The sequence below is a fragment of the Prionailurus viverrinus genome, chromosome B3 (genome assembly GCF_022837055.1).
Source record: "Prionailurus viverrinus isolate Anna chromosome B3, UM_Priviv_1.0, whole genome shotgun sequence".
NCBI classification, from domain to species: Eukaryota; Metazoa; Chordata; class Mammalia; order Carnivora; family Felidae; genus Prionailurus; species Prionailurus viverrinus.
The window spans coordinates 17263144-17275879 of NC_062566.1; the positions used below are offsets into that span (position 1 = coordinate 17263144).

Below are 12736 nucleotides of genomic sequence, written 5' to 3' on the forward strand. Positions count from 1 at the left end.
CCCTCATTTTGTTTAGCATTTACCCCCTCTCTGTCCTCTGGCCATCTGACCCAGGATACAGGTGCAGTCTCAGAATTATATGGCAGAGTGCTGTAACTAAGGCCCTAGAATTCTGGCTGGAGGACAGAAAAGGGAGTCCCAGGCAACCAAAAAGTACCTGGAAGATTATGGAAAGGTAAAACTTGAGAAAACAACCTTGTGAGGTTATCTATTAACTCCTGGACTCCCCTCCCTCCCCCCAACCCCAAGTTGAGCATGTATAGGTTTGGTCCTAATCAGAATTCCAACGGCTCTGAGGACTGACTGAATGGATCATACCCAGGTCACAGACTGAGTAATGCAGCCGAATAGGACAACGAAGGCTTTGAAAACTGAACTGACATGGTAACCATACCCCAGTGAAGGCAGGTTGAACCCTATGGTATGAACCAATATGGTATGATATCAGGAAAACCAAATGGAAAGTTTAGAGCCCTCAAATACAATAAGTAGAATAAAGAAATTCACAGAATGGAGTCAATACCAGATGGAGATGAAGGAAAAAGAGTCCATAAATTTGAAGGCAGATCAATAGAAATGATTCAGTCTGAAGATGAGAAGATTGAAAAACTGAGACCCTCAGTGACCTGTCAGACAATGCCAAATGTCTAACATTTATATCACCAGAGTCCCAGAAGAAGAGAAAGAGTACAGTACTCCACCCACTAAATTAAAGAAATAGTAATGGAAAGCTTACTAAGTTGGGCAAAAATACAAATCTATAGATTCAAAAAGCTCAGAGAACTAAAGAGGACAAACCTCTAGAAATCCAGACACATCAAAATAAAATGTTATAATCTAAAGATGGAGAAAAACTTGTTGAAAGCAGCCAGAAAAAGGTGATACATTCAACAGAGAAACAATTATTTGAATGACTGCAAATTTCTCACCATGAACCATGGAAGAGAGATGGAGGGGGAGTAAAATTTCTGAAGTGCTGTAAGAAAAGAATGTTAAACTAGAATTCTGTACTCAATAGAAATATCCTCCAGGTATGAAGGTAAAATAAAGACATTCTCAAACGAAGGAAAAGTTAGAGAATTCATAAGCAGCAAATCTTTCTAAAAGAATTTAGGGAACATTTTCAGATAGAAAGAAAATGATACCAGAAGAAAAGCTGGAATGTCAAAAATGAAGGAAGAGCAACAGAAATGCTCATGATCTGCACAATATACTAGACAATTCCTTTATTCTTGAGTTCTTTAATATATATTTGAAGATTCACATAAAATTATAATATTGGCTTATGGGCTATTCAAGGTATGTAGATGTAACATATAATAAAATTATAACATAAAGGGAGAGGATGAGGGGCCTATATGGTAGTAAGGGTTCTGAATGTCACTTGAAGTAATTTTCACTGGACGTAAAATATCAATTCCAAAAAAGATTGCTTAAGGAATGTATATTGCAATTTAAAACCATTTATGAAACACATAAAGAAACATAGTCAAAATCACAATAGTTAAATCAAGACTTTAAAAACACTGAAAAAAAAGACCAGAAAGAACAGAGGAACAACAACAACAAACACATGGTGAACAGGGGAAATATGATAAAATGGAAGCTGTAAATTAAAGAAGAAAAACTCCCACATGATCATATTAACTTACGTAGAAAATTCTTTTGATAAAGTTCAACATTAATTAATTATAGAAACTTGCAACAAAAGGAGTAGAAGTAAACTTCCTCAGCCTGATAAAAGATACCTACAAAACCTTTATCATCATATTAATAAAGATTTCTGACTAACATTGGTAACCAGGAAAGGATGTCCTCTCTTACCATGCATATTCAGCATGGTACTAGAAGTTCTAAGTAGTGCAATAAGTCAAGAAAAATAAAGGCATAAAGGCTAGAAAGGAAGAAAGAAAACTATCCCTACTCACAGATGATATGAATTTCTATGGAGAAAATCTGAAGGAATCTACAAAAAAATTCTCATAGATGTAATAAATGAGTGTAGTAATGTCACAGAATACAAAGCCAACACAAAAATCAATCACAATTCTATAACTAGCAATGTGCAATTGCAAACCTAAATTAAAACACACACACACACACACACACACACACTCACACACAGGCACACACACTATCATTTATAGTAGCTCCAAATGAACTGCTCAGGTATAAACTGAATAAAACATGTATAGGACCTACATGCTAAAAGCTATAAAACACTGATTGAACAAAGCAAGAAAGATCTAGGGGTGCCTGGGTATCTCAGTCGGTTAAGGCTCTGACTCTTGACCTTGGCTCAGGTCATGATCTCATGGTTTGTGAGTTAGAGCCCTGTGTCGAGCTCTGCGCTGTCAGCATGGAGCCTGCTTGGGATTCTCTCTCTTTCCCTCTCTCTCTCTCTCTGCTCCAGCTCTGCATGTGTACATGCTCTCTTTCTCTCTCAAAATGAATGCACATTTTTTTAAAAAAAGATGTAAATAAATGGAGATACATACTGTATCCCTCGAACACACAGAAAAAGATGTGTTAGAAGACTCAACATTGTAAAGATTTCCATCTTCCCAAATTCAGGTATAGATTTAATGCAATACTAATAAAAATGCCATTGGGATATTTTTCAGATACAGATAAGTGGATTCTACAAATTTATATGGGAAAGCAAAACAAAACAAAACAAAACAACCCCTCCCCCAAACTAAAAATATGAAAAAAGAAGACAGTTGGAGGAATGATGCTAATCAGTTTCAAGACTATTACAATGTAACACTGATTAAGAGGGTGATATTGTCAAAAGATGGACACAAATTCCAGTGGAAGATAATAGAGAATCCAGAAAAGACATACAAAAATAACACCAATTATTTTTTGACAAATGTTAAAGGATTTTAATGACAAAAGGATAGTCTTTTCAACAAATGATATTAGAAAATTGAACATCTATATGTAAGTATACGAACCACTGATCTGTTCCCCATCCTGATAGTTTTAATTTTTTGGATAATGTCATATAAATGAAATCATACATACAGCACATAACTTTTTGAGATTTGACTTTTCATTCAGCAGAATGTCTGTGAGTTTCATGAAAGTTTTTGTGTGTATCAGTTTGTTTCTTTTTATTGATGAGTAGTATCCCATAATAAGAATGTAGCCCAATTCATTTATTAAAGGACATTTGAGTTTCCAGTTTTTTAAGAATTTTGAATACAGTTGATATAAAGATCTTTGTGTGAACATGTTTTGATTTTTCTGGGGCAGATTTTCTCAACATTGGCACTACTGAAAAGTCTGTACCAGATAATTCTTTCTTTTGGGTAGCTGTCCTGTGCATTTTAGAATGCTTAGCAGTATCCTTGGCTTCTACCCATTAGATTCTAGCAGTACCTAGCCCACCCTACAGTTGTGACAACTAAAATTATCTCTAGATCTTGGCCAAATGTCACAGGGGGAGAATTACTCTTGGCTGAGAAACACTGCTCTAGGGTAAATACTTGGAACGGAATGGCTGGGTCATATGGCAAGTGCATGTTTAAATTTGTAAGAACCTGTCAAACTACATTTGAGAGTGGTTGTACCATTTTATATTGCCACCAACAATGTATGAGAATTCTATTTGTTCTGCATTTTCACCAGCACTTGGTATTGTCAGTACATTTTCTTTTTGACCTTCTAACACGTGTAGTGGGTTTTTCCATTTCCCTGATGGGATTCACATTATATTCTTAAAACTGAGAGGATCCTGGTTTATTCCCTGCCTCCCAGGTTATTCCCTCCCCTACACAAAATGTAGGGGTTGTGTTGAAAATTGCTTGGTAATAACTAATTGTAAACGCATTTAAGATAATTCCTCTCATTAATTCATTATTGACCTAATATTTACAAAGGTTTTAAACATTTGACAGATGAGTAAGGAGAGACTCAGAGAGCCTGAGTTGGAAAATGCCTTTCTGTACATTCACAGAGCAGACAACTGATGGGTCAGGTTTAGTCTATTGTTAGTAAGGGCTGGGATTCAAATGGTGATTGCTTGAAGCACATCCTGTAATTGGACTAGAAAACAAAGAGATATTATTCCATTGCCCACAGAACTAAAGTTTCTGAAGGTAGAAAAAATCTAATTCTCCATAATAATGGAGACAGGTTTCTGAGCGAAGGGACAGGAAAAAAAAAAAAACAGGGGACCTGGGAGGCAGAAGATCTGAGTTTGAACTATGGCTTTATCATTCAATGTCCTGGACAAATCATTTTCCATCCTGAATCCCAGTTTCCTCATATGTTGGATGAAAATTATAATTTTTATCTCACAAGTTTACTGTGATGGCAGAATGAGACTATATTCATAAAAATGCATGGCAAATGGAAGGCAATTAATAAATGTTAAGCTAATGAATAAATCTTTTTCAGAGCTTATAAAGATGAAGAAGTTGAATATATTTAGTCTTTGGATTTCATGTAATTGTTTCTCATCTCAAATTAGCCAACCTGAGCTGAATGCCAGAAAGCTGATTTCTTTCTGTCTGACTTTTTCTTTGATGATATCATTCATCTCCTGAATTTAAAGTTAGAATTTTATACCTAGCCAACCTATCCACCAAGAGTGAGGTAGAATAAACACAGATTCAGATATGCCAGGACTCAAAAGGTCTATCTGCAGTGCACTCTTTCTTAAGAAGGTACTGAGGCTTGTCCCAGTATATGCTCTAGAAAATCCCAGGGCTGTGACTCAGACATACCTGGGTCTATATTCTAGCTTCACCAGTAACTAACTGGAGACAAGTCAATTAATCTCTCCAAGCATTAGTTTCTTATTTTTTCTTATTTTTTAAATGTTTATTTATTTTTGAGAGAGAGAGAGAGACTGCATTCTAGTAGGGGAGAGGCAGAGAGAGAGGGATACACCAATTCTGAAACAGGCTCCAGGTTCCAAGCTGTCAGCACAGAGCCTGCTGTGGGGCTCGAACTAATAAACCATGAGAGCATGACCTGAGCTGAAGTCAGATGCTTAACCAAGTGAGTCACCCAGGTGCCCCAAGTTTCCTAATTTATAAAATGAGGATAATGTGTGTAAGGCAGGTAGGTGCTCAGCACACATTCCTTCCTTCCTTCCTTTCTTCCTCAGCTATGCCCAGAACAATCCAATAAGCTGTTTTTGTTTGTTTGTGTGTGTGTGTGTGTGTGTGTGTGTGTTCCTTTCCTGCAGGACTAGGCTCTGGAGGTCAGGCCACAGAGTATAAAATGTAGTGACCTTGATGTGTAAACTAACAGGAGGGATTTGCTCCATAATCAGAGAGACTCCTTAAAGCCTCAAAGCCCTTAAGACTAAAAGAATTGAATTTCTAAGGGTGGAATATCAGACATTGAGATGAGCCAGTGGAAAGTCAGGGAGAGGGAACATATTTCAGATATCTAGGAAGGGCCCTTACAACATACCATAGAGGCAGCAGGTATGCCAATTTACAGAATAAGTGTGACGATGTCTTAATAAACATTACTTTTACTATTGTAAAAATATCCCTTTCCAAACACCTTTGAATCTGTGATTTTGTCACTCCATACCAAGAACATCTGAGTATGTAGCAGATTGCTTTAGTGGCTACAGATCCTTCCTGTGTACATTCCTGTGTACTTGTCCCTTTGCAATGTGACTTTGCCCCTCTTCCCTTCACGGGTGGAGTCTATCTCTCTGCCTTGAGGCTGGCTTGACCATGTGACTTGCTTTGGCCAATGGGACATTAGTACAGTGATGCAATCAGAAGCTTGAGAAGCACCAGCAAATCAGGGGCTGCCCTCTCTTCCTTGCCCTTAGACTGTATTGGGCAGTCTTGGACCTCCTCAAAGATAAAAATCCATGTGGACAGAGGCCCAGGGAGAGCTAGTTTTCAGCCTCAGAGCAGCGAATAAGACTATCTTGGACTATCTAGCCCCGCCCATACTAATTGCCAGATGACTTCTGCCCCACGAGTGGCACCAGGCAATTCCAGTGACCCCCAGAATATGAGGAAATCTGACTGGATGCTGTTCTAAGCCACTGTTAGAGTGGCTGTTCTGAGTTTTGGGGTGGTTTGCTATGCAACCATCAAAAACTGATACAACTGGCAGGGAAGTTACTACCAAGTGGATTTTACAGATGAACAGACGGAGGCTCAAAGAGTTTATGAGACATGTCCAAATCCACATGCCCAGCTTGGGACTATAACCCAGTGCATTTAAGTTTGGGTCTCTGGTCACGGTCCACCAAGCTCTTTTATTTGCTCTCCTTATGCAGTTGTCCTGAAACTAGATGAAGTACCCAGAGACCTTCACTAATAGCTGTCAGAGATTTTCATCACTTTCAGAACAAGTAACTGGGTTCTTCTGATCGCACACACCTCTTTTCTTGGAGTATGGTGTGGGGCTGCAGGTGCAAGAAGGTGATACACAGCCAGATTTAGGGCAGAGTTATTTCCTTATTACCTCCCTGTCTTCCTTCTGGGGAGCATCCCTCTCCCCGTGCCCCTCATGAGGGCTCAAGCACCCAGGATGGCAACAATGATGATGGTTAGACAGGGCTATAAAAACCCCAGCAGCAGCCCTTTGGGAGGGTTGCATTTCAAGGGTGGTATCTCAGAGGGTCTCTGGAGCAGCAGCAGTAGCACAGGACATCTGATTTCTATTATTTTGGCCATGGAGAAATGGATACATTTTGATTTGAAAGCATCAGAGGGAATTCATTCTGTGGCTGTAAGTGTGCCCTGCTCAGAAGCACCTGGCTCTGCCTTGGTCTTGGCTCTTTACTATGCTTGCAAATATATGTCTGTGGATGGCATCATCTGTCTTGTGCATCTGAAGTTCAACAGGAAGCCCATACTCACCTTGCCTTCCTGGGGTCTTCAAGGGTGCCCTGCTCTGTGATCATGTACTCTGGGGCATCAGCCCTAAGCACCTTATCCATGGTGGCTATCTAGCTGGTAGCTTTCCCTGCCTGGACGCCAACCTGGTCTACACCCTTCTCCTTGGGCAAGCAGTGGACACACATCTCTGCCTCCAGGGTCTCTTGCCAGGTTCTGCCAGTGAGCCTGGGGGCCAGCCACTATGAATCGTGCAGGAAAAAGAAAGAAAGAGGGCCAAGCTCATTCTTGAGTCTGCCCTTCAGTCCCTTCCAACCACTTCAGATACTTAAACTCCCCATGTTCTGGGGGAAGTAATGGATTTAAAAATGATATCAGGCCAGTGTCCATGCCAGGGAGAAGCTGACCCCCATCTGTGCCAGTACTAGGAGGCCAGAAGCTGGGCAGGGAGCAGGAGAGAGGGAAGGGCTCGTGCTGCTGCTGTTGCTACACTTGTCCCTCATCCCTGGGAACCAGGTTTCCTAGTGAGCCAGGTATAGGAGGGAACACAAAGAGGGCCATTTTAGTCTTTGTTACTATCACACCTGCAAACTCATTCTCTCTTGCTTAGCTCTCTCCTATCCCCAAATGAAACCTGGAAAATTTGTGTGGCTTGTCTGGTTGCTTCTCCTGGGGGCTGCCAGGCCCAGGCCATTTTGCTGTTTCTCACATCACTGCCTCCTCATTCTCTGGCTGCCATCCGTGACCCCCTGTGCAGTTGCCACAGGCCAGAGAGGAGAGGCTGAAAGTCCTTCTTGACTCTTCTTTTGGGTGCCCACTGGACTTGGTGGAGGCCCAAATGCTGACCCTGTTTTTATGGAGGTGCTTTTGTGGGTCTTGGGACCTCCCCACAGCTCACTGTCTCTGCCCTTAGTTCCCTGGACAGAGGTGGTGGCACCCTAATCTGATGTCTTGTGATCAGCCTTCTGGCCCGGCCTCTTGGGTTTACCCTCATTGTAGGCAGAGTCCTCCTGAAGACAGCCCAGCTTAGGCCTCATCCCAGGGTTCACTCCTGGTGCTCAGAAAGCATGCATGCATAGCTCTTAGCACTGCATAATCCTCCATGGCTGTGAGGACTTGGGAGCTGGCCAGCCTCAGCCTTCAGAGCCTTGGGGAAGACAGTGGGTACTAGTCTCTAAGGCCCTCAAGCCCCAGAGATGCCCCACATCTCTTAGCTCAATGTGAGGAGGGAAACCTCTTCTCTTTGCCCAGGGAAGATTGAGGCAAAATGCAGATACTGACAACTCACTAAAAAACAGTCTCTTTTGAACTTCTGAACCCCAAGGTTCAGAGCTCCACTCAGAGGTGGGAGCTCCATGGCAGGGGAGCCTCTCCTGGAGGGAGAGAACATACTGGTATTCTTGTTAGCTTGACCATATGAGAGTGGTCCAGAAGGAAGGGAAAGGTGAAAAGACCAGGTGAGAGAGACTAAAAGCTGGTGTCTCACGCAGAGCTCACACACGTTTACCAAACTAACATGTCAGAACCAAAAAAGCTTCATTTCTAGCAGTTCCTTGCCTCCTTCTGAGATTCACCTGTTGCTGTGGGATACAAGTGACCATCCCAAGCCCAAACATGGCCCTGTTGGCTGCAGACATCAGGCCAGAAAACTCTGAGCTCTGGCATGGGAGGGGCCATGGGGGTAATATTTGAGCTCCTGGAACCATTAAAAACTCAGGAGAAACCAGCCATGAGGGCTTGGACACCATCCTGAAGAGCATTTCCTTATTGTGGTCTGTGCAAATGGCCAGCAAAGAGGGGATGTTCCTGAAGGCCTGGCAGGTGTCAGAGTTCCCACCTGCATCAGGTATTGTCCACCCCTGCCTAGTACCTCTGTGCCCCTGATGGAAGAGGACGCTGGTAGCTTGTGTGATGTTTATTGGCTCCCCAAACCTGCTGGTCCAAGTTACAGTGGAGGGGGTTAAAAAAAAAAAGGGATCTCTTGTGGGGGGAATACCATCTTTCATCTAGCACTCACTGCCTAGACACATTTTTATCTTTACAACTGAGGCCAAATTTATGGTGAAGGGGTCCTGGGTGTGTGTGTGTGGGGGGGTGGAATTTGGAAATGCATGAGAGCTACAGTTGGGTTGGCAGGTATCAGCCACACCAGAGCCCTCTTCTTGTGAGCTGGGGAGAGTGGGTAGCTAGTCCAATGCCTTCTGTCTCTCTCCCATTCCCTCAAAGTTTAAGAGAAGAACAGAGCTGCGGCCCAACACCAAGGAAGCCCCTCTGTTGTGGTCTTGCCCTGAGTTGGCAAACCTGAGTCCCATGGGAAGGAGACAGAAACAAACACTAGATACACCACTCTTTCAGCCCATCACTCAGCTCTGGGTCCTCTTGGTTCCCAGGGAGCAGGAGAAGCTGAGACTTTAAGAGCTAAGATACACCTGATCAGCTGTGTGACCATGTCCCAGGTGCCTCCTGGATGGGCGGGGGGACTCTGGGGACACAGGATATGGTGATGGTCACCTATTATTATTGTACCCCCCCATCCCAGAAGACACACTGGGGTAGAGTCAATCCACCTGCATCTGTGGCAGGTGCCAGAGAGGCAACAATGAAAGGGATGCCAAGGAATTCTTTAGGCACATCTCAGGCATGGCTTAGGAGGCATGGAAAAGCAGAGTGTGGAATTTTCAGGAATGAATTGAGTGTTTAGAATTTTGTGTCCTTAAATGTCCTAAATAAGATAGACTTTTGGGACTGACATGTCACATTATTAAAACAAAGTGAAAAAACAACCCCGTGGGAATTGTGTTTATGGGTTTCTGTACTGAAAGGCTTATCTTTGAGGGTCCCCAATATAGTGCCAGGCCCGGGAAGCCCCAGGCCCTGCTTGCTGGTGGCTGAGGGCTCAGAGGCCAAGATGTGGGGCCAGGACATACTCCCAGCACGTGCTGTCTACTGGCATCTGATCCTTTCTTGGGTCTCCTCAGTGTCAACACTCAGGCTTTCTTTCTTTCTTTTTTTTTTTTTTTTCAAAGAGAGTATGTGATGTGTGAACAGTGGAGATAGAGGGAGAGGAAGAGAAAATCTTAAGCAGGCTCCCTGTTCAGCGTGGAACCTGACACAGGGCTTGATACCATGACCCTGGAATCATGACCTGAGCTAAAATCAAGAGTCAGATGCTTAACCGACAGAGCCACCCAGGCACCCCAAATGCTCAGGCTTACTTGTTTGGCTGAGACTTTTTCTAGGGTGACAGCTTGGCCCTCAACTTCAGTAGGTGTGAACCAAAGCACATACCTCCTTTGAAATGCTATGGCCACAGGTTTGGTGACTGTTTTGTTTGGCCACACTCTTCATTCTCATATTGGATGTTTAAGCTGTGTATTTAGGAACAAGTTACCCCCTACACGTGCACAAAGCCAAAATCTTTTTGCCAGTAATGTGCATAACATCTATGGAGCTCATTGGGAGATGCTTGGCTCACTTAATGACCTCTTGCTCTCAGTGTGATTTATTTATTTATTTATTTATTTATTTATTTTTAGTGTTTGTTTTTGAGAGAGAGAGAGAGAGAGAGAGAGAGAGCATCTGAAGTGGGCTCTGCACTGCAGCAGCCAGCCTGATGCAGGGCTTGAGTTTACAAACCATGAGATCATGACCTGAACTGAAGTCGGATGCTCAACCAACTGAGCCACCCAGGCTCCCCTCAGTGTGACTTCTTGAAGTCAGGAATTAAATAGATACTTAGGTGGAAAAATTCCAAACCCAACTGCTTGAGGCTTCTGAGCCTGGTGAGTACAACAGCAGTGGTTCAGGGTCTCCCAAGTCACATGCCTCCTACAAAGGCTGGCTGAGCAGGGAGTCCTCTCTCCAGGACTGCCTGCAATGAGGAAGGGAAAACACTGGTGACCTTCATGCCTCTACCTGCAAAATGCATGCAAGGCTGTGTAAACTTATATCTGGCAGGGGTCCAGCCAGGCCTCACAACTCTGCCCTGAGTCCTTGAGGAGAATGTAGTGTCTGAAGGCAGGAGTCTTTGTGTTTCCCCCAGCCTGGGGTTACCACGTGCTTCCTCAAGCCACTTCCCACGCTGGGTGGCCAGGAGCTCAAGGTGACCGCTGGGGAGAGGAAGGGGCAGCACTTACCCCCCGCCTGTGCCACCGTTCTTGCTGAAGTGCGTGCGTGGCTCGCTGGATGCCAATTTCAGTAGCTCAGTCCACTCCCGCTCCCATTCCTCCTCGGTGTACACCAGCCCTGACTGGCACAATGGAAGCCGGCTCAGGAGGTGGTGGGCCAGCCTCCTCACCCACCCCCCACTCCAGGTGAGCCTGGCAGCCCTGCTGGACCCCTGGTTCAGTCCAAGCCCAACCAACACCCAGGCTGGGCACCACCTGCTAGTGGCCACTGACTGTCCCCATATGCTATGGACAATATTTCTTCAGAATGCCCAGTCTCCAATTTCAATGCTGTTGGGGGTCCACCCAGAAACAAGGGTCATTCCCAGGGGGTAAGAATGACAAAACACAATCTGCACACACACCAGGCTTGGGGTTGACCATTAAAAAGTTTAAAGGGATGATGGGCCAAGTTCAATCAGAGAGCAGGCAGATTCTTCTTCTAGGACAGCAAAGTGCTAATGTCCCTCATCATCAGGAGGACTGGGATTCTCTCTGGATCAAGTACAAGAGCTGGGGCTGTAGACTGTGCCAGGACCGCCCTGTGGCTACACCTGGCCTTCAAGCCACCACCAGTAGTGACCAGACATAGGTGACTGCATAATTCATCATCCAAGCCAGGACACCTTTTGAGAGTGAAGGTGGTTGGTTTTCATAACTATGCAAGGACAGGCAGTGAGAGTGGACATGTTGTCACTGTGTGTGTGCCAGGGTCTGAGCTTTTGTAATGGGCACCTCTTCAGTGGGTTTAAATGGGGAAGGCTTTACTACTCCCAGAAGCCATTGTTGCCTGACCTCACAAGACGGACGTGGCCTTGGGGCACAGATCTGGACTTCACCATGGCCCATGGCTGTGCTTGGTGTGGGTCCCAGGCTCTGGACATCCCAGCAGGTACCAACCTCCTTGTTCTGCTGTGTCTGCTGCCACCTCCACCTTCGCTTTAGGGCTTCCCTTTCAGCCCCTGTCCTCATCATGGTGTAGAGAGCTTTCCGCAAAACCAGGTCCCGGTCATGAAACCCCCACATTCCTGCAGTAGGAGGCCCATGAGGAGCAGAGGAGAGAGACAGGATGTGAGGAGGGGGACAAGTCAGTAGGTAACTCAGACTGCCACAACTTACCAGACCTGGCCTCCTGCATCTGCACACAAAGATAACTCATTAGTTAGCCATCAATTCCCCTGATTAGCTAGCAATTCCCCTCTGGTGTCTTTCCCCATTTCCCCTTGAAGCAGGTTGGTAAATGAAAGAGGAGGTCCCCTTCTCAGGGGTGGGTGAAACAACAGTGGGTGAAACCAAATGCTGCCTCTTTCTGGGACCCTTGGCAAGACACTTTGAATTTCACAGGTTTGTTTTGAGGGACCTCATGTTCACCATACAGCTCTTGTGTTTGAGTGAGAGATAGTCTCTGTGGATAAACTGGTGATGTGTCCTCACATGGGGTCTCGAGCCAGGATGGCAATCAGACCCTGGTTTCATCTAGGGTCTGCCACATCTGATGTCTCTGCCCTAAGGCATCTCAGCCTCCTGAGAAGCAGAGCATCAGTGGACACCACTGCAAACATCTGGACCTAAGAGAAAGTACCTGCTTTTGAGGTAGAAGGTCTTTCTCCCTTACCCCTTCCCTGGCCTTTGCTGGGTGTTGAGGGATTATAAGGAAAACCAGCCATTTCTGAGTACATTCTTGGGGCAGGTCAGATGTGGTCAAGAGACTCAACAAATGAAACAAACAGTAATGAGAGG

The 12736-nt window shown here is 44.5% G+C and overlaps 1 protein-coding gene across 1 annotated transcript in view; it reads right to left on the reverse strand.

Moving 5' to 3' along the window:
• The window catches only part of OTUD7A (OTU deubiquitinase 7A), a 183623-nt gene that overhangs the window by 32783 nt on the left and 138104 nt on the right, over positions 1-12736 (reverse strand). Inside the window, exons 7-8 of the mRNA XM_047864481.1 lie at positions 11897-12024; positions 10967-11079 (exon numbers count right to left, since the gene is read on the reverse strand). Coding sequence (XP_047720437.1) covers positions 10967-11079; positions 11897-12024 — 241 coding nt within the window. The remainder of the gene's footprint in view (positions 1-10966; positions 11080-11896; positions 12025-12736) is intronic.